The sequence below is a fragment of the Pezoporus occidentalis genome, unplaced genomic scaffold (genome assembly GCF_034315485.1).
Source record: "Pezoporus occidentalis ecotype Australia unplaced genomic scaffold, CSIRO_AGI_Poc_V1 ctg19, whole genome shotgun sequence".
NCBI lineage: Eukaryota > Metazoa > Chordata > Aves > Psittaciformes > Psittacidae > Pezoporus > Pezoporus occidentalis.
This window is the reverse complement of record NW_026913748.1, coordinates 167,147-188,110: the sequence shown is the minus strand read 5'-3', so window position 1 is coordinate 188,110 and position 20,964 is coordinate 167,147. Positions and strand designations below refer to the sequence as shown.

Here is a 20,964-nt window from a genome sequence, read left to right as displayed (position 1 = left end):
GGTAGGCCAACACTTGGTGATTTGCCCAAGCTGCCTTTTGTTTTGTCTATAGAAAGGAAAAAAGATGCTGTAGACTTGGCTGCTGTCACCATCAAGAAATCACTGTTCTCTTCCTCCTTCTCTCTGAGGAGATCTCTCAGATTCTGTGACTGGGGCCAAAACAATCTGCACTACTGTAACGAAATACGCAGCATCATCTTGAACTCTTGGGTCAATATGGCACTGAATAAATGAAGGAGCCCAAACCTTTGCACTATTAGTTCAGTGGTAGGTGCTGCCTCAAGTCTGCATTTGTTGGGAATTTGGGCTATGGGTGCTGTTGTCCCCTGCCCTGGTAGTAGCCACACATATCCATGCTTCAGGTGTGCTCACATGTGGATATGTAGTTGGGCCACCCTGTAAAACAGATAAAGATCATAACCACTGGTGCTGCCGGCAGGTTGGACTGTGCAGCTGAGGTTTGGGAACAGCACCTGAGGGCGCTATTTCTGGCTTTTCCAATTCCTTGTCGGTGATCTTGGGCAATCATTCCATCAGTCATTACAGGTTCCTAGATGGTGTTATGTCACACCTTCTACCGAAATCACATAATATCCATGGGTGAAATAGATTGTTTAAGGTTCATACGCTGTTACTCTGGGCTGTGTGCAGATTCAGCAAGAGTTACTTTTGTGGCCAAAAGTCCTTGAGATCTTTCAGGCAGCATAGCTAGCAACAGGAGGTTTTCAGAAAAATTGAAATCCTGGAGCACCACTGGGTAGAAAGGTGCAAACTGGGTTGAAAATTTGGTGGAATGGACCTGGTACATCCCAAAGGAAGGTGATCCCAAGGGAAAGTGACAGAGGACACTGTTTAGAGACAGGCTGGTGGGAAAGCAGCAGGGTAGGCTCTAGCTTGAGGCCCTGCAGAAGGTTTCCTCTGTACTCCCAGAGTCACAGTATGGGTTGGGTTGGAAGGGACCTTAACGCTCATTCAGTTCCAACCCCCTGCCATGGGCAGGGACACCTTCCACTAGACCAGGTTGCTCCAAGCCCTGTCCAACCTGGCTTTGAATGCTGCCAGGGATGGTGCAACCACAGCTGCTCTGGGCTTGGGATGGGGCTGCCCAGCTTTTCTGGGCAGCCTGTTCCAGTGTCTCACCAACCGTACGGTGAAGAATTTCTTCCTAATGTCTAACCTTGTATTTGTTAATTCTAAGATACTGGGATCTGATTTTTGGTTTCTTCCCTTGTGTTCTGCAATGAGGGCATATAAACACCACCCACCTGGTTACTACTTTTTCTCTGTTTTGGCTTGGACTTCCCATCTTGTCTCACATCAAGCATTCAGTTCTCTTTTCGCAGTTTCACATTATAAACAGGGGCAGAAACTGGAGAGCAAATCCTGAGCAACAGGGTGGCCAGTGTCCGCTGAACTTGGCGGTTGTGCAAGCTGCTTTCCAAGAGATAATTGAAAGTCCCTCAGGGCCTGACGTTTAATTTTAGGTGCGTTTGTCAAATTGTGACAGTGAAAACGGGAAGGTTTTCAAAGAGGAGCAGCAGCTGGCAGCCATTCAGGCAGTGCTACCTGCTTGAGGGTTGGTTTCATTTCTCCTCCGGGCGATGAGATGGGAGTTTTCATGCCAAATCGTTCCGTAAAGATTTTAAAACCCCCTTTTTTTGTCTTTGTACCAAGAATTGTTTTCATTTCCGCATTATTAACCCCGTATTTATATGACTGCAGGTATCTGTGCCGGTTACCGGACACGGTAAGGAGCGGCGGTAACGCCGTGGAGCCCCATGCGGCTAAACCCTCGCCGCGGCTTTGGGGCGGCTTTGCTCCTCCCGGCCTCCAGAGGGCGCTGCGGGGCGAGCCCCCGGCCCGGCTCCGTTTCCGGTTGTGTCGGGGCATGGCGGGGGATGGTGGCGCGGCTGCCTCCCGGGAGCTGCTGGCCGTGGGGCTCCGAGGAGGTGAGAGGGTTCCGCGGCGGCGGGAGCGCGGCCGGGCCGGGCCGGAAGGGGCAGCGCAGCTCTCCACGCTGAGTGGGGCCCCCCCGCCGACCTCTCGGCCGGGACCGGCGCTGCGGGGCTCAGTCCCCCCCCGCCCCAGCCCTGCACACACCGGTCGGGGAGGGTTGAGCCGGGGATCGAGGTGTCGGCTCGGCCTGCGGGGAGCATCGGGCCTCGCCCAGCGGCGGGCAGCCCGAGGAGGCGGGCGGGGTGCCGGTGCTCGCTCCCTTATGCAGCGTGTTTTGAAGGAGCGCCCCTTTCCCAGGCAGTGCTGCTGCGGTACGAAGTGAATACAGCGGAAAGCCACGTTAAGTGGATATGCGCAGTAGTAACAGCATTTCTGTGAGGATAAAGAAGTCTTACAAGGAAGTAAACCTTAGCTGTATTTAACGATAATAGGCCAATGGCTCAGTAGACGGTGTAAGAACTTGTCTAATGCAACGTTTCGCCTACATAGTTTGGCCTTTACGGCGCTACTCTCGGAAACGGTTATTTTGGGTCATCAGCACCACAGTTCTGGCCTCATTTCATTGATGGCCACCGCAGTCACGGACGTCAGGGAAGGGGTTTAAATGAGTGAAGTAGCACATGTTAGATGCTACCTCACTGTGTTTGCTGTGGGGTATCACAGGTAGTTTATCTGTGCATTGGTAACTGTCACTAAATAAATCTTGACAAAGACTTCAAAAACGGTTGAAGCCCAATGAAGTGACCTGCAGGGTCAGGCCAGTGGTCTGCATAGCTCAGTATTCTTTCTTCTAAGTGCAGTAGCAGATGATAGTTGCAGAGGACTTAATAGAATCTCCAAATGATTTGGGTTGGAAGGGACCTTAAAGGTCATTCAGTTCTAACCCCACCTGCCGTGGGCAGGGGCACCTTCCACTAGACCAGGTTGGTCACAGCCCCATTCAGCCTGGCCTTGTTAAACTTGTTAGTTCACACAGTGTCTGCACCTAAAGGGGGGGGATGCTAGGGGGTATATTCCTGCTTAGTCCTTGCAGTGCCTCATTATAACTGCTGCCTTGAATTTGTCTAATTCTGTGTTGAACCTGCAGAGCAGTAGTGACCCTCACAGTTAAAATGTGATATTTGTGATTGATGAAGGTGAACATTCACTCATTTGTTTCCAGGGCTGGAAGAAACTTTGTTGATCAGATCAAAATGCAGCAACAAGGAGGCCACAACCTTACAGACAATGAGGATGCCAAGGAGTAGCCGTAAGTACAGGGGGATGAGCACATGATTACTTCCCTGATCCTGCTGGTCACACCATTAATTTTTTGCTGTTTGTCTTGGGAAATTGAATACTGTTTAAATTAATGTAATTTAAACATCTTTAATATGGTAGGCAGCTAGAAATTGCAGTTGAAATGGAATCTGTTTAAATGCTTATATTTCTGAGGTATAACTGTATAAACTTAAGTGCATGTTTGTTTATATACATGTGATAATTACTTCTTTTTCAGTTTTGGACCGAGTACAGAGCTTTTTACCACAGATGGCCCATGCAAATGATGAGCTAAGAAGAAAAATGGTTACAGCACCAGCTCATCAGTTTGATATTGAAAATCTAGACAGTGCAACAGAAAAAGTTATAGAAATGGTAAATAATTTTATTTCATAAAATTTCATGTGATTAAAATAATTATCTGGTCTTAGAATGAGCTGATTTGATAGATAAGGCCAGGTCTTTACTATTTTAGTCCACGATTTGCAAATTCAAAACATAGATACAGCTTATTTTGGTTTAAATTTACTTGGTTTTCACACTTGCAGAATTTAATGACTGGGGATGAAGTAGTTTAAGGTGAGAATAGGACAACATTTGGATCAACAATTCTGAATCAAAATTATGTCACAAATTTATTCTAAATGTCTTGTGTGTGATTTTAGAAACTGGATAAGAAGGAGTAGTAAGGCATATCAGAAGGCTTTATTATAAGAGTAATAACTGGCTTTCAGCTGTGCTTTGTAGGTGGTTTTAGGACTTACAGATCTTGGGTTTAGAAAAGCTGTTAGTGCTGTGATCCTTTATGGCTGGTATCTGTCTTATTTACTTACATCAATATTTTCTTTATGTTTTTAACTGAAGTTTTACAGCCAGAAGCTCATGTAAGAAAATCTTAGTATGAAGGTGATGTGATATGGGCATGTCCCAGACATGCCTTCAGGACTGCATACCCACAAGATAAAAAGGCGGAAACAGGCAGCTTGGAGTCTGGGGTGTGAGCTGTCAGAACAATTTGTTGGCCACTGGTTGGATTCAGAGTTCCTGTAGGTTGCATCCAGCCTACATGCAGTAGGTTGCCTAGTGCTGGTATATGCTGAAGAAATGGCCTTGTATTTGCTGAAGAGCAATATAAATTATATTTTAAATATTTAGGAATCTGTTAATGATATTTGCCATAATCCTACGAGAACTCAGAAGTCAGTCTAATTTTGGTTGTGGTTTTCTTATGGTAATAGTCTCTTTTATGTGTTTGCTTTATGTTTTACTCAAATGGTTGAAGCCAACAGAAATGTGTAATGTGCTAACTAAGGTCTTTTTCCTCAGAATGTGGCTGTAGTTGAACTGAGCGATTCTGATACAGATGAAGAGATATTAACTTCAGAAGATGACTCTGAATCTGAAGATGACTGTATAGCTGGCGAAGTGACAATAGACAACATTAAGTTTCCTACAAAGAAGGGAGAAAAAGGCAAAATAGAAATTCTGGACAGCAAAGTGAACGAGTAAATCTATTTTATTTTACTAAAAAAAAAATAAAATAAATTAACCAAATCAAACTCACCGAAAACCCCAAATCATGTTTCTTACTTTAAAGATTTGGCCCTTAAAAAACACCGTGTTTCCTGATGTAGCATCCCTCAGGATCATGTGAAATGCTATAGTTTACATGGTGGACAATTTAGGATCCACTCATGACTGAGACAGGCTGGATTTCTAAAGAATTAAGTATGCTTTTATTCATTGAGCAACATGGAAGTTCATTTCATAGCAGATTAGACTAAGAAAGCAGCGAACATTTGCGGCACTTAGAACTAGTTAAAATTATTCTGTTGCTTTGTTGAAGAAAGGTTGTTGAAGGAAGATTTTTGTAGTGTGCTGGAAGAGGTTTTTGCTTCAAGGGCAGGGAAGAGTTAACTAAGAAAAAAGTTTTGTTTTTTATATCCTATGTCCCGTGAAGTGTTGTGGACAATGCTTCAATATTAAACAGTTTCTTGAAGTGCGATAGAGGTATGTTTACACTGCGTTCACGGCAGTGACTGTTGAACACTGAAGCAACAGGTGAGTATTTCAAGATGAGCTGGCATGGGTAAGGACAGCCATGGCTCTAAAGAGAGGTCAGCAAAGGATTACTTACGCTTTCTGCCTGCACTGAAGGCCCTGTCATTATAGGTAGGCTACTAGCTCATATCTGGAACATTTGTGGCTGTAGTGCAGATACCCTCAGTACTTAAACGGTCAAGTCTGCTGCTGTGGTATTACAATTGCTTTAAGCTATGTTTTTTGTATCCCACTTTCGTGTCCTCTCCATTTTATTAACAATTGTCACTGCCAGAAGAACAAAAAGCTAAATTTTCAGATGGCCTATACTTAGGTCAGCTTGAAACAGTTGTGAAAACTAGAACCAGTGAAAGTATGTCTCATTTATACTTACCTCTGATTGATCAAATAGTTATTTGGGCTGTTGTATTTACAACATAAAATAGTTTGCATTTCAGAAGTATCTATTGTGCTCCTGAATGTCATTGTTTGTTTCTTAAAGGAACTTTTTATCCTCTACACCGTTAAAGTTTTCTATATTGTATTTCCTCAAATGTTGATGTCATGACATGAAAACTGCAGTTATTTAGAGAATTTACTTTGAATCCCATACTTAAAGCTATAGTTTTAATATCTGTTTCTGTATTATTTGTGATAAGAAATAACAAGGATTCTGGTCTTTCTTTCACAATGTGACTTAAAAATAGAAAAGGGGCTTGATTTACTAGGATTAACTGATTAAATCACAAAATGTTGTAAGTGAAGAAAGGATGGGAATCAGAGAATGGGACTGCTACTTTAAATGGCAAGCCCACAGGTCAGGGTAAGCTTTGAGTGAAGTTGCACTCCTAGAAGGGCAAGTGGTCTTAGTTTGCTAGGTGAGGTCTCTATGGAAAATTTCCTTCAAACTGAAGAAGCTTGAAAGCCAACATCTTAACTCAGTCATTTTACAAGGGAATTTGTAGACAGAAAAAAAAAAACAAATGACCCCACAAAAATTGTGAAGTACAAAGTAATAATCATGCTGTAAAAATCAGTGGTAAGAGTCCATGTGAACAAAGTGATTTTAATCTGTTAATGTAACCACCTTTCAAATTACAGGCAGAATCACACATTCTGTATCAACAGGAAGATAGAAAATATTTTCAGTAACTTGAGCTTGATATGCATAGTTTAACACCAATGTTGAACTCTGTATTTACTATACAAAGATCAGAGTAAGTGCACTTCCTTGCATTGATTTACGTCTTGTGGCACGAAGGTTTTCTGTACTGCTGAAGAATCCCAGAGCAGAACGTTCAGCTGCTACTGTAAAACTTAAACTCATTATCACAGAAATGGCATAATCAGTGTATTTTAGTTCAAAAGAAACCTGATAAGTAAGGATTAAATGATTGTGTAAATATGTTCACACAAATAAGAAGTAGGCATGTAAGAATTCATTCTTCAGTTGGACTTTAAAAAATAAACTAAACCGTGTACTTGATATTTTGGGGGGGGGGGGAATTGCACTAACAACTGCTGATGCATAATTTAAATAACTTCAGGTTAGTTTTCAAATGCTTTATCTGTCAGCGAGACTAAAATTTGGGCTTGATCTATAGAAACTTATCCATGGAATGGGGTTTACTTTGTTTTTTAGTTACAGCACTGCAGAAGGCCTATCCTAGGCATGATATTAAGTGCTTCTTTAAGATTCAGACTGCTGAACATTTACTTTCCAGGTGAAGCTGTTACTTTAATATTCCACAGTGATGGCCTTGGTTCTGAGATATTCATTAAGAGCTTCTTCACCTATAAAAGCACAATATTCACCAGTTAGCATAGCAGCTAAAGGAGAGAATGTTGTCAGTCACTGTAACATTATTAAGAAAAATAATAAAATGCTTTAGCCAGTATAAAAGTCCTTATGGAACAATGGAAACTCATTGACTTACCCTCCACTGAGATCTACAGAACTGGTTTGACAAAAAGAGGCCAAATCCAACGCATATGGAAAAAACAAGGAGCTGGAATTTAACAAGCAGCCACCTGGGTTCTCTAGATAGTCACTGGGGGCTCACAGTTGAATTTATGAACTTTGGTTTGCCTGTGTTACAGTTTCTGGGTAGAGAAGCTTGTAGAAATTGGTAGTCTTTCTTTTCCTGATACTGTTACTCATTTTGGTTTCAGAAAATGTGATACTTGCTAGAGATTCTAAAGGCAAAAATCTGTTGAGTCACTGAACATTTTTTTTTGTTGCTTTTTCTTTGCTATGAGGCCTGATCTGTCCAGACTTGTAAAGTTTCATTGAAAGACGAAACTTCACTTGTTTTAAAGCTGGTGTTGAAAAGATTTTTTTAAATGCATCTTTCTTCAGGGCTATTGGCAAATTTTGATAACATTTTAAGGCATAGAAGTTTCCCATGGATTTAGAAATTCAGAAGAGAAAGCTGAAATAGCATTCATTCTGAGGAAAAGGAAAGATTTTGGCCAATACCTTTGCTGCTTGGCAGCATTTTGTAACCTGTACGCAGCTCTGGACAAGCTGTAATATGAATGCTCTGAGAGAAGTTGGAGAGGAATATTCTGTGTGCTGTAGCATTATTGGACAGATGTACAGGGAGGGCTGAACAAGAGGCACTGAGGCAGAATATTGTAGGGATGGGAGAGGATTACTGTGGTTGGAGGAATGTAGGAGATGCAGGAAATGTGTCTGTCGCTCACATTTTATTAGGCGGACTCTACACAGGTAAGGTCAGATAAGAGATGAAGGAGGGAGAGAACAACTTACCTAAATCTTTCCCAAAGCCAGACTGCTTAAATCCACCAAATGGGGCTGCCACATCAGTTTTGTTGTATGTGTTAATAAAAACTGTTCCAGCTTCTAGCTTTTCACTGATGTAGAGAGCTTTGCTTATGTCTTTTGTGAAAACTCCTGAAGCTAAGCCATATTCTGTGCTATTTGCCCGTCGCAGCACTCCATCGACGTCCCTATGAGGGAAAGAAATGACTGAATTGCAACTAGGCAAAATAAGTGTTAGCAGCCTCCCACCTTCAGTGTCATTGAAGCTTTTCTCATGCTCAGTCTTCTCCAGTTATCTTTTCTAAAGTCAACTAATTAAGGACTAATCAATGTGTTAATATGACAGATCTACAGAAACTCATATGCTTGCTTCAAACTTGTAAAGCTCACAACCTTACGTGTCACTGGTTCAGAAATCTCACTAAGAAATGTGAAAGTTGTAGTACACATACCAACTTTGCTCAGCTATAGTACTGTTTAGGGATTAGAGCAATACAAAACCACTTTGGGAAGCTGACCTTGGCTTTGAATCAGTTTATGAATCAGTTTGCTAAAATTTTGTCCTGTGTTATAACTTAATGGAGAATAAATGCTGAAACTTGGACTTCCATCAAGCCACAACTTTCCTGGCCGTGTTCAGGGTGCTATTTTCTGTTTGTGTCTCATCTCCCTGCATAATTTATGGATGTGATGGGTTATCTGTGTGGCTGGTTCTTAACTGCATTATCAAACTACAGAAAATTAAACCTGGTGGAAGTAGTTACATGAAGTTTCTATACAGGGTTTTAATCTCATCTTGTGTGTAAAACAATTCCTGTGATTTGGAATGAAAGCTATTGAAACTGGCAGCCTACAAAGTATACAGAGGGATTTTCATTTGTAATGGTAATGTGCCAATGTTACACAATGCACAACAATGCTAACGTAGTCTTTTGTGACAGAGAAAAAAAAGTGATTCCACTGTAAAAAATACACATTTTACTTTGATCAAGCTGCTGCAATTACCACATCAGTGTCAGTAAAAAGGTTTCACTGAATACTAAGGCTTATTTAAGAACTGGCAGTTACAATTGCATTCTATCCTGTCATGCACTGCTAACAGAATTATTTCTGTATTGATGTGGAGCAGGATACCCCCTACTACAGAGGGTATTTCCTCAGAATTTAGCTGGAAGCTGACCTAAGGACCCAGGCTGGTGTTAACAAGATTTAACAAAATTGTACTACGTATGCTATCATTTCTACACTTAGGATGAAAATGAGAAAGTTTCTAACAGTAACCAGAGGAAAATATACCCATTTTTAAATTTAGAGATCACCATCACAGGACCAAAGGACTCCTCCTGGGCAATATACATATGGTCTTCAACATCTGTGAATACAGTGGGTTCCATGAAGAAACCTAAACAAAGGACAGAGCATCATTCCAGCATGACAAAAACGTTTCCCAGTTTCTACTGTCCAGGCCACCTCTTTTCCATACTTTGAGCTCATAGATAATTTGAGACTTCAGACAGAAAATATCAAGACTGATGTGAATCACATATGAATGTGTGTGTGTAAGCACCAGAGAAACAGCAGAAAAAGGGTGAAAGAATGGCCTGTATTGATCAGAGCAACAATTGTTTCCTGCCAGGCCAGAAGGTCTGTGTGCCACAGCCCAGGTGACTCCTCAGGCAAAGACCATGCATTCTGACAGCAAGAAGATAAGGTTACAGCATGCTACAGAGGCCACTGATTTTCTTGTTACCCTATGAGCAGATAGACTATGGCCATTAAGATCTTTATATTCTAAACACGGAAGAACAGACGATGGGCAACAATTTTGCCTATGATTTATAGATGCTCAAGCAAAGAAAATTCTGAGGCAAAGGATCTGTCCAAAAGCTAGCACATCATTGACAATCACAAACTGACCTGGTGTTATATCCTGGTCATCTACATCTTGGTGAGTGAGTGTATTCCAATTTGAGTGGGCAAAATCAACTCCAGAGATTTTATATAAATGCTGCCCCTTTCCATAGGACTTCCCATTTAGTTTCGTTACATTGATTTTGTGTAGTTATGAATCTCCACTTCCATTTTATTTAGGGATTCAAGTGTTTTCAAACTGATGCAAATGTTTGGATAAAGGGCGGGTGTCCATGAGAAAACAGTGCTTTCTTGCCTGTCCACTAAACTTACATATTATCTATATAGCAAAAAGGGGGTTTGATAATAATACCTTATATAAATTCTGCTAGCAGTTTCCTCAGTCAGCTTTAGTGTTAGTGGGGTCTAAATGGATATACTTATGGCACTTGAAAGTTCAAGGATGTAGCAAAAAAAGCCTCAGTGCCTCACAAAAAAACAGGAATAGATGAGGAAAAGATTCTTGTACAGACTAGATTCTGATTCAGTTTTATATGTTACGCTTCAGTTGCAGAGCTTCTCTTAATATGAGACCTGAAAACCCTGTTCTCAAGTGATATCTTGGGCTTACCTGGTACTGTTCCCATGATATTGCTACTTCACATAATGCAGCAGAGACAATCATGATGGCTTTTCAAGTATAGAAGTTCCAAACACCTCTGAACAGTATTTTACCTGGTCTACGAACTTGTCTTCCTCCATACACTAGAGTGGCTCCTTCTTTTACTCCAATTTCACAATACTGCAGCAGCTTCTCCAAATGTGCCTTGTGATTTTGTGGACCATGATCTGTGGATCTATCAAGTGGGTCACCAATTTTCATCTTTTTTATTTCTTCCACCTATGGGTTACCCAATTAAAATGAAGTTACACAACATAGCAAATAGTTGTTAAAATGACCAGTGATTGAGGATGCTTCGGGTTTTGTGCTGTGAAGTTGGACTCTAAGACTTAAAGGGCTGGATTCTTAGAAGGTGGAATGCTCCTCCTTTCTAAAATGAGGCTTTGTCTTATGTTTCATGATGTTCTGAAAGTTTTGGATGCTGTTTTCATGTATTCATTCTCTTCTGCTATTAAGACAGGCACGTAAAACGTTAGGTTTTACCAGTGGTAAATGAGTTATGATAGTGATTTCCTTTTCTTGAGCTAAATAAATGAATTCCCCATCAGTACAGTGCATTTTCAATAATGACCTTCATTTTATTCTAGCTGTGCCTTTTTTTTTAAGCTTCACAGCAGCCTTCAATCACATTGACCTAAGTTCAGTAATTATTTTTATCTTACTTTCATAGTCAAATACAAAATATCACCAGAGAGAGGTGCAATATCTATTTCAGTGTCACTTATCTGTGCATTACTGATGAAAATACTTCCCATCAGTGCCTTCCTTTTAACCTGTAAGAGGTTCCTGAGAAGAAGCATTGCCTATCACAAGCAATAATGAAAAATTAACTGAAAATAAGAATAAATGCTTATTCTTATTAATGAAAGAATAACTGTCTATGATAGTGAAACTTCGTGCCATGATAAATTATCTGCTTAAACTTTAGTCCTTCAATAACTTACCACTTTGCTAACAAACTCATCATGGATTGATTCTTCCACAAACAGCCTGCCAGCTGCAATGCAGTTTTCTCCTTTGTTGAAATATACTGCTCCCATACCCTGATCAGGGAAAAAAACATTAATATTTATATGCATCCTTCTGTTCAGTCTCCCTTTCATTCTGTTCCTTTGGGTTACATTCTGTGTTTGTGACCCTTAAAGCATAATGCTTTATGTAAAGGGACATCAACAATGGAACAAGCAGACTAATCTTAGCACTGGCAAAGACACTTCCACAGAAACAGATGTCTCAGGATGAACCCTGTTTAGTTAGCACTGGTGTTTTCATTTCCATCAGCATTCCACAGAATCACCTGCTGCAGCATCACAGAGAAGAGGGCTGGCAGCACCACCAGAGAATATAAAACTGCTAATCCACTGAGCCATACTGCTTGTGTTGAAAGTCACATACATCTGGGTGAACACTACCTAACTCTATTTCAAGAATGTGAATTCAGACCCCATGCAGTTTGTTCTTTTTTATTTATCAAGAGCTGATAGCTGATACTGCTCTTCAAGAGGGTAGGGAGGTGAGGGAAAGAAAAGCAGGACAAATGAAATTCCTAAAACATAGTTTTCTGGCTGCTGCAAAGGCATAAGGTTAATTTGGCTAGTGACAATACTTTCCAGCTATACTTCTTTGTTTTCTTGTATTTTCTAATGTGTATTTCTTGTAGTACTGATCCCTACCTTTTTGGTGCAGTATGAACAGTTTTACTGTGATGCATAAATAAAATCCTGTAGAAAAAGAGTCTGTTTTGTGACAGATTACATGATTTTCCATGCAAGGGCTCCCTACAGCAGTTTTTGGCAAGAAGAATATTGCAATACTGTGAAGATGCATCACAAAGGCTTTGAATATATTTTACGTCAAAGTAACATTACCATTTTTACAGCTCTGTCAAGTTCACAGTCACTGAATATGATCAATGGTGATTTGCCACCAAGTTCAAGAGAAACTTTCTTCAGATTAGTGGCTGCACTGTAAAAAATATAAATAATTATATAAAAATCCCATCAAAATAGCTGATTTCATTATTTCCTTTTAATCATATCTAGTGAAAATGTATAAACCCCTATTTTCCAATAGTAGAATTTTACATAAATGTAAACAGCCATAAGTAATTACACTTTTCTATTACTTCTACATGCACAATATAGCTAAGAAGATACTTCAGAACTAGACTGAGCAGTGTGTATTTATGAATCTTCTGCTGAGAGTACCTCTTCATAATCTGTTTACCAGTTGGTGTTGAACCAGTGAATCCAACTTTGCGAACATCAGGATGTTCAGACAGGTGCTGTCCCACTAAACCACCTATTGGGGTGAGGAAAAGGGTTTAAATGGACAGTACTAGACATCTTTACTACTGCAGCAGCAGCACTGGAACACAGAAAGAGCTATCAATATGTCAATCAAGTATAATATCACATCCTTATTTATATTTATAGCTTTATTCATATGACTATGAAAAATCTCACTTTTGTTAACTTGGATCACATTAGTATCTCCAAATTCCCCCATCTGCCTGGACTGAAGAACTTCCTTCTTAATATTCCACTGTAGTTAGAATAATCTAATTTATAATCTAATAACAGAGCCTACCACATAGTTACTTTGTCACTTTTCTTTCTTCAGGAAAGAGGAAAATGGTGTCATCAGGTAACATGGTTTGGACCATTACTAACCTATAGTGCATCTTAACAGCTTGCTGTAGGTCTCACAGCCACATTTAAATACTTTCAAGTGATGATAAGATTAGGAGAAAAAAATGAAATTTTAAAATCAAATAAAACATGTTTCTCTGTAATACATTATTTTTCATACTGTTCATGTTATTCGTATGAACTTATACAGGGTGTAGGAGGCTGACAGCTCTTACCACTAGCTAGAGCCAAGTGACAAACAGGTATTTCCCATTCTGTTCTGGAAATATGTGACATTTCTCTATGACACAGATGCAAGCCTACTATCTGTGAAGACACAAGTGCTTAGGTAATAGGTCTTCAAAAAGGTAAAATGCTAGTTCACCAGTTTTAGCATGACCTACTCCTCCCATAAAAATGAGTAGTTCAAGATTTACCTGAACCAGGCAGAATATTTATAACACCCTTAGGAAATCCAGCTTTAGCCGAGAGTTCTGCAAACTTCAAGGAAGTCAGAGGTGTGACCTAAACAGAAACATTTAGGTTGTTAAGTCTCCTGTTTTAATTAAATGTGTGATGATATCTTTTTCATTCAATGTATCTCAATTTTGATACAATACTCATCTTACTCACAGTATTGACAAATTAAAAGTGATGGCTTCTTGCAGAAAAGAATTCATTCTTGAAAATGAGAGTACCATCAGAGCAGAACTGAAGACAATCAGTACCTTGTATCGTCATGGCGATTTGTATTATTTTACATGCACTTTAAAACATATGACACGGGCAACCTATGGGTACATATGACAGGTCATATGGGTGAAATTGGCTAGAATGCTAGACTGCCTGAACAAATAGTGGAGTACCTGAGCCACCTATACATTCCTTTTCAGTTTTACCTGAGCTGGCTTGAGCACGAGTGTATTGCCTGCAGCCAAGCATGCTGCACTCTTCCACGCAAGCATCATCAGTGGGTAATTCCATGGGATAACAATCGCACAGACACTTAAGGTAGGGAAAAACAGGGAAAGATTACATTTTTGATGGCAGCTTTTTAATGGCTTCTCTGTATGTCAAGGCTATCACTAAGAAATAAAAGGTGATACTTACCCAATGGGCTCTTTCTTGGTGAATGTTAGATTATGGTTTGGACGGGCCTGGTTAATTGGAATTGTAGCACCCTAAAATACAGAGGGGGGACAAATCTTTGTACTGTTCAATAATTTTTATTGCAAATATATTTGCCATGTAAGTATGTTTTGGAAAGCCACAGAGTAGGCTTCAAAACCTGAAGCATTTTTGCATCAGAGAAAGGGGCAGAGCTGCTTCTACTGTGTGATTTCCTACTATGCATACTGTAGTCAACTCCTGATTTTCAGTGGGATGAAATAAACGCATAGATAACAAAAGTATGGAAGAACAGAAAGTGAGGGTCTGATGAACAAAAAGAAGCTGAATTATGTTCTTGTGGATCTTAAAGATACTTGAGGAAAAGCTGTTGAACCTCTGCCACGTGCTGTGCCACCAGGCAAACTCACCAGCCTTGGTCAGAATGTAATATAGCTCATGAGTCTCTGCACTTATCTGCATGATGACCATAATGACATTCTACTCCATGAATAATTAAGACCTGACTAAGCATGCAGATCCACTGTGATACCTCAGCCAACTTCTTAGATATTTAGAGTCACATTCTAAATCCATGTTCTCCAGTTGAAAGCAAACTGTCCTTTTTCATTGCTAGGGAAACTCATTTTAGGTAAAACTCTAATTTTGCTTTGTTTTTTGATTCCTTGATTACTTTTGCTAACAATGCTTTTTGGCACTGTATGAGGAAAAAAGAAAAGGTAGAGAAGCACTGACATTGTTTGTTTCCTTTACAAATTCACTTGCCTGAATTTTGTCACACCATCCAGCAAAGTATCTGAATGTTTGCACAGACATTCCAACATGGGTCTTCAAAGCTAAAGTGTAGACAGCTCCTGAGTCAATAGACTCTATTGTTGCTAACTCTTCTTGATGTTCTTCCATCAGGTCTGCAAGTCTTTAATAAAGATGTTAAAAATCCACATCAAAAAGAAATTACATCTAACCACTGATACCCTAAAATTATATTTAGTATGGCAATTTGGTAATTAAAATAGCATTTTCACTGAATTTTGAGGTGGAGCACTGGAGCCACTGGTCATTTGTATCAGTAAGAGCTTGAACAATTGCCTGTTAAGCCTGCAGATGTCTTCACATTGGTTATAGTAGACACTGGATGATAACATGAACTGTGAAAACTTAGCTGATTGTTCAATTATGGTTTTGTAAATAAAATAGTAATTAAAAACAACTGTACTTCTTTCCTGGTGTACTACAAGGAGCCAGTTATAGAAAATCAGACCAGTAGGTTAGAAAGCAAATACACAGTAACGTAAGAAATGTCAGTTAAATAAAAGCACCAGGAAGGAGTATTTGGGATCCTAGCTTAAGATTTGAGAAACCAGCTTCCTAATGCTGTTTTATATTGTCTGAACTTGGGACTGAAATATTTGAATATTAGGTGCTTCAAAGGCACCTAGATGTCCAAAGACATAGCTCCAAAGCTGTAATCAACTTGAATTTTATATGCATTTGAAAATCTATCCCACAGTCGACTTGGGCCTCAAGTTCTCCATCAGTTAGATTTATGAAGCAACACAATGAGGTGTAAGAAAGGCTGTGGTAAATATTATTGAGTTAATAGTAGCTGAGTGTCTCAAAAACATATCTGCACAGAAGATACATATACTTATGAGGAGCTCTTGCAAATTTATCTGTCCCCTGCCCAGGCAAAGAGGCCTATTTGCATGAATGATTTTTTACATTCAGTCTTAGCTCTCTCACATGGAAGTGAAACAGATGTATCAATGTTTTTCTGAAGCTTCTGTCTGTGTTTTGGTACTCAGGCATATAATTAATGCTCCCATGTGATTTTAAGAGCTTAACCAAATGCATTTTAGATCCTGTAAAAAGTATTCAAAACTGGGTGTGAAACCTATTTTTCCATTATATAAATTCTATCCATTTAAAGCATTTTCAGAGATGTGGAAAAATACTCTTTAATACCTGTTTTAACTTGGAGACCCAGATACGGGTCAGGACATCAGCAGTAGTGTGTAAAAGAATGAATATAGCATGTCAGGGGCAAAGGAGAAGGTTCCATTTTAATGCATGCTTAGTATCTTCCATTAATGACTCCTTGAGACAAAGTAGTAGAGCTAAGGGTTTTAATGGTACAAACCTCTTCGATTCAGCACACAAAATCTCTAGTTTGAGCAGAGGCCAGAGAAAAAGGGGCCTTGTTTGAATTAAGGTTGACCAGAAAGAGACATTATTCATACTGGGAATGGTTTGCAACATTAACACTCTGGTATTAGCTACCCTGGAGAGCCAGCCACCTAAGCAAAGAAGAGATTTAATCTAGGAATAATCTATGCAGTGTAGGGGAGTTTACATTTTCCATATGCCCAACAGTTATTCTTGCAAATCTTGCAAGCGTAAAACACAGAGCAATAGTTCAAAGACCTTAAAAGTTTCTGTTCGCGGCAGAGTTAACTTAGTCTTTCAGGCACTATACACTCCCAGTACAAATTAAACCCAAGTTCGTATATGCTTTGAATCTGTGCATGCTCATGAAAGATCTATGTGTTCAACTGTATTAAATTTTAATATGAGTTCTGACTTGCCCATTTTCTGCTGTAATGACTACTCAACTTCTTTACAAGTCCTGCAGGCCTTTTTCTGAGGCCTCATCACATATCTTATGAGACAAGTAGAGTTTTCAGTACAGCTTTCAATCTCTTTTGCTAAAATGCCTGCAGTGTTTTGTGAAACATGGCATTTTTGAATACTTCTTTTTTTTATATATTTAATTACATCTACTTGGTTCATAAGGATATGGTAAAAGAGGGGAGGGGAATTACATCTAACGTATTAAAGTAAAAAGTCTTACAGCTCTATAAATGTTCAAGTATTAATGTACAAATGTTCTGCTGCATTGACTACAGCAGAACACAGACCCATGTATCCCAAGTGCAGGATCATGTTCTCCCCTGCTCCTTTTCCTTAGCTACCAGTCTAGGTTGGCAGTCTGATTCCTCTGACAGTGGGATTATGAATATCCATCATACTTAGAAAAGGTATGGAACAATTCTTCAGAGGAACAAAACAGATATAAGAAGATGAAACGAACACAAGCTACCCTTCACATACCTGTACATGAGTTGCCCTCTTTCCCTTGCATTCATTCTTCCCCATTCACCATTTTCAAATGCCTCCTTTGCTGCTGCCACTGCCTTGTCAACATCAGCCAACGAAGCAGAAGATACACTGGCTATTACCTGTCCAAAGGTACCATTGTGTTAGCCCAAACTGAAAGGCTGGGATGCAGACTGATACTCCTTCCTCCTAAACTTCTTGACTGGGTATAAGCAAATACTTAATATCCTCAATCCCAGTAGTTTTCACAAGCAGAGTCAGGCTGCAAAAACTTCAACCACAACTGATGTGGCAGGATTTGCAGGGACTCAGATTCCCAGGTTTTTCTTCTTTGTCACAGCAAGATGCTGTGATATTCCACTGGATTTCACCCTCTGTTTCCATGTGTGAAATCACTGTGGTATTACAAAAGTTGGAAGTCTTCATATGTGGTATAATGATCTGACACCTAAACATGCTAAAAAGTTTAGTATATTCCATTTCTTAGAAATGCTCCATTCTGTTACCATAAACCACCATACACCCCCCCCACCCCCCAATTTTATGATGACTGATATTTTATGATGCACATCTTGTAAATCCTAATACGGAATTGTTATTGCTTTTATTTCATTCTGTAATGAGTTTCAGGAAAAATACCAGAGTCTGACTTCTGATAACAACAATATTTGTGGCATTGAATTCAACAAAATTTATTTACTCCATAATTAAATGGCAATTACACAGACATGGAGGACTGATGTGCAACGGTACGCATTTTTCTATTGAAAAGTTATTTTTCTTACTGGGAATTTAAAGGGACATTTTGAAGTCATGCTTGCTCTAAAATGTGAGACTTGTGAAAAAAAGTAAACTAAAAACTGAAGTTGATGACTGTCAGACAATATATATAATAACCTAGAAGAAAAACTTCTTTAGCAACTAAACTTCAGCATTTTTTGTTTGCAAAGCTAAACAAGAATGAAATCAAAGTAAAACATACAGCTGGGTATGGAAATTTATGTAATAGCTGAAGTGGAAATAGGGGTGTTTTTTGCTGTGCAGCTTGACTGAAATGGAAAAACTGTAGAATATACAAACTGAGAAGTAAATTGAAACTTCCCATTATTTCTAGGAGCTGTTCAATGTGTGCTGTACTTTTTTGAAATTAGCACTATTCAGAGTTAGTGGTTTAGATTTTTTTAATAGGCAAAGAAACTGAAATAAACTGGTATTGATAATCTTTAGAAATTACTTACTGATCCATCTGCTGGATTTATGGTGTCATATGTTTTTCCATCATCAGCATTTATAAATTGCCCATTTATGAAACACTGGTATGGCATATTCACAGTCATGTTGTTCATATTTTTTGAAACCTGAGGGTAAAATAAACAACAAATTTATTTACATTTTTAATAACTAATATTTTAATGTAGCTTAAAAAGTTTTGGTATCAGCAGCCAACGTCCAGATGCATTTTAGCATCCTAAGTAGCTGTTAGGAGTGGCCGAAAGAGTAAAATGAAACAGAAATCATATTTTTCCCAAATGCTAATGACTATACTCTGAGATAGTTAAGCAGATCTCTTCATTTCTTATCACAGGATCTCTATATTCAAACCAATACTAACCCTGGTTAAGGTTGGTCTTAGTGGACGTCAGTCAAAAGCATAATTCCCATATTCAAGAAATCCTGACTTCCTTAATGATTTAAAAACCCACAAAATCCTCCTCTCACACACATTTTTTGAAGAGATTCTTAGCAGAAAAATCTAATACTGCCTCTGCAAAGGTGGAAGGCCTAGAGCCGTTCTGACTGAAGCATATTGGCAGGAGAGTGTAAATATCTGCCCATGTGTAAGCTACTCCACCGTGTGTTCCCGATCTCCTGGTTTCTGGAATATTGTTAAGTGGTATTACGTATATACTTCCATTTCAAAATGCAAATATATAAAAACAGAAAAAAAAGTCACAAAGAAGAGTTTCTATAATCAAATATTTGTTTGCTTTTCCTACTGCATCAAGCAGTCCAATAGCATTGTCTACCCTCCCCCTAAAACCAAGAAAGACTAAGCAATAAAAGCAGAATAAAAGGTCTTACATAATCAATTACTAACTCTTCTTCCTTGTCTTCTCCTCTGAATTTTCTGACAGCCATTTGAATGAAGTCTGCAAACTTAGTGGCCATATACACATCTTCATTCTGTAGTTGAAGCCCACTATATTTCTGTTTAATCTCTTCTAGCATTCTAAAGATGTTGAAGAAAGAATAAGTTTAGTTATAAATGAAAGAATTCTTCACATAATTGAATCATTAGAAGGTTGAAAAGGATCAAAACTGGGCACTGGTTTGCATGCATCTGAATATGTGTGTGTGTTTCTCTGACAACACTGGCATGGAGGATATGCATTTTACTGAAATCTGTTGGCTTAATTGGGGGTGTTATGGAAAAGAAATGTCAGTTCTGGAATAGTCTTAGGTAAACTTTTGGAAATAAATGACAAACAGAACATATTGATAGATAAAACAGAATATGGAACTACTCCATCCCATACATGGAGGACATTCAGAGCTCTATGAGACTGGTAAGTAATATGGACAATGATCAATTTGTTAAAAAAAAACAAACAAACAAAACAAAACACCGAAATACTGGTTTTATGTTATGGCCTGGAATAGCTGAATTACAAGAAGAAGGTAGCTGATGTGACCCCAACACCAGAGGACTCAATGCACTTGTAAGCATGGGCTCAATTTTTTCTGTGAAAGGGTATTCTTTCCCTCTGTGGAATTCTTTGCTCGGCTTCCCAATCAGCCCCCTGGTCTTGAGATACTTGTCACTCCGTGCAGAAAAGTTTGGGCATCACTGGGCTCCCCCCATGGGGATGATGCTTCTGAAGCTACGGGGAATTTTCCTTCAGTAGAAAGATAAGGATTACATCAGTATCTCCTAATTTGTGGAGCAAAAGCGTACCTCATTTTCAAAGGCAGGAAAGGGAATAGTTAGAGTATTGGAAAATATAAAGCTTTTTTTTTTTTTTAACATTACTTGATCAACCCTGATTTAAAAGCACCAGGACAACTTTGTTTCCATTAACGTTGGCTTCAAAATGTCATTATTTTGAATATTTTTTACCTGACAACATGCATAGAGGATGCCCCGGATTTGAAGAAGTCTGTGGAATCCTCAATTACAGCAACATTACTCAGAATTCCCTTCCAAATAGCCTAATGATACATAAAAATAATGGAGGCAATAATGAATAATTCTCTAATTGCAAGAAGTATTTCTCAAACTGTATTTCCTGTGGTATCTGTGCCTACAACATGTATTATCTCAAAGGATTCTAAAGCAGAAAATGAATTTAGGGTAGTCTGTCTAAAGACCTGACATTAGCCAATAAATTCATCAGCATAATTAGCTTATCTATTATTTTGTCCATGGTAATTTCACCTAATCAGGTAAGAAATCTGAATGGTATAATGATAATAATTTTCATGCTCATTTTTTTAAGATCTTTATCCTCCAAATA

At 39.0% G+C, this 20,964-nt stretch overlaps 2 protein-coding genes across 5 annotated transcripts in view; one reads left to right on the top strand and one right to left on the bottom strand.

The window, feature by feature from the left end:
* Positions 1-1,812: 1,812 nt before the first annotated feature.
* Positions 1,813-7,273, top strand: NOPCHAP1 (NOP protein chaperone 1). 3 transcript variants are annotated; one of them, XM_062616317.1, is made up of 5 exons: positions 1,813-1,949; positions 3,119-3,205; positions 3,455-3,591; positions 4,543-4,721; positions 7,205-7,273. In XM_062616317.1, the coding sequence occupies exons 1-5, from the start codon at positions 1,889-1,891 to the stop codon at positions 7,221-7,223; spliced, it is 483 nt and encodes a 160-aa protein (XP_062472301.1). In that variant the 5' UTR covers positions 1,813-1,888; the 3' UTR covers positions 7,224-7,273. The 3 variants fall into 3 exon arrangements, with proteins under 3 accessions (XP_062472301.1, XP_062472303.1, XP_062472302.1); XM_062616319.1 differs by lacking the exon at positions 7,205-7,273 and adding an exon at positions 6,981-7,159; XM_062616318.1 differs by lacking the exon at positions 7,205-7,273 and having other exon boundaries at positions 4,543-5,219.
* Positions 6,297-20,964, bottom strand: part of ALDH1L2 (aldehyde dehydrogenase 1 family member L2) — a 32,348-nt gene continuing 17,680 nt past the window's right edge. For both annotated transcript variants that reach the window (XM_062616314.1, XM_062616313.1), the window contains 15 exons: positions 20,568-20,659; positions 19,532-19,679; positions 18,688-18,807; positions 17,444-17,571; positions 15,098-15,248; positions 14,315-14,385; positions 14,104-14,209; positions 13,642-13,729; positions 12,782-12,875; positions 12,443-12,539; positions 11,519-11,617; positions 10,628-10,793; positions 9,338-9,443; positions 8,030-8,229; positions 6,297-7,050 (listed from right to left, as the gene is read on the bottom strand). In XM_062616314.1, coding sequence (XP_062472298.1) covers positions 6,995-7,050; positions 8,030-8,229; positions 9,338-9,443; positions 10,628-10,793; positions 11,519-11,617; positions 12,443-12,539; positions 12,782-12,875; positions 13,642-13,729; positions 14,104-14,209; positions 14,315-14,385; positions 15,098-15,248; positions 17,444-17,571; positions 18,688-18,807; positions 19,532-19,679; positions 20,568-20,659 — 1,722 coding nt within the window. In that variant the 3' untranslated portion in view covers positions 6,297-6,994. The remainder of the gene's footprint in view (positions 7,051-8,029; positions 8,230-9,337; positions 9,444-10,627; positions 10,794-11,518; positions 11,618-12,442; positions 12,540-12,781; positions 12,876-13,641; positions 13,730-14,103; positions 14,210-14,314; positions 14,386-15,097; positions 15,249-17,443; positions 17,572-18,687; positions 18,808-19,531; positions 19,680-20,567; positions 20,660-20,964) is intronic.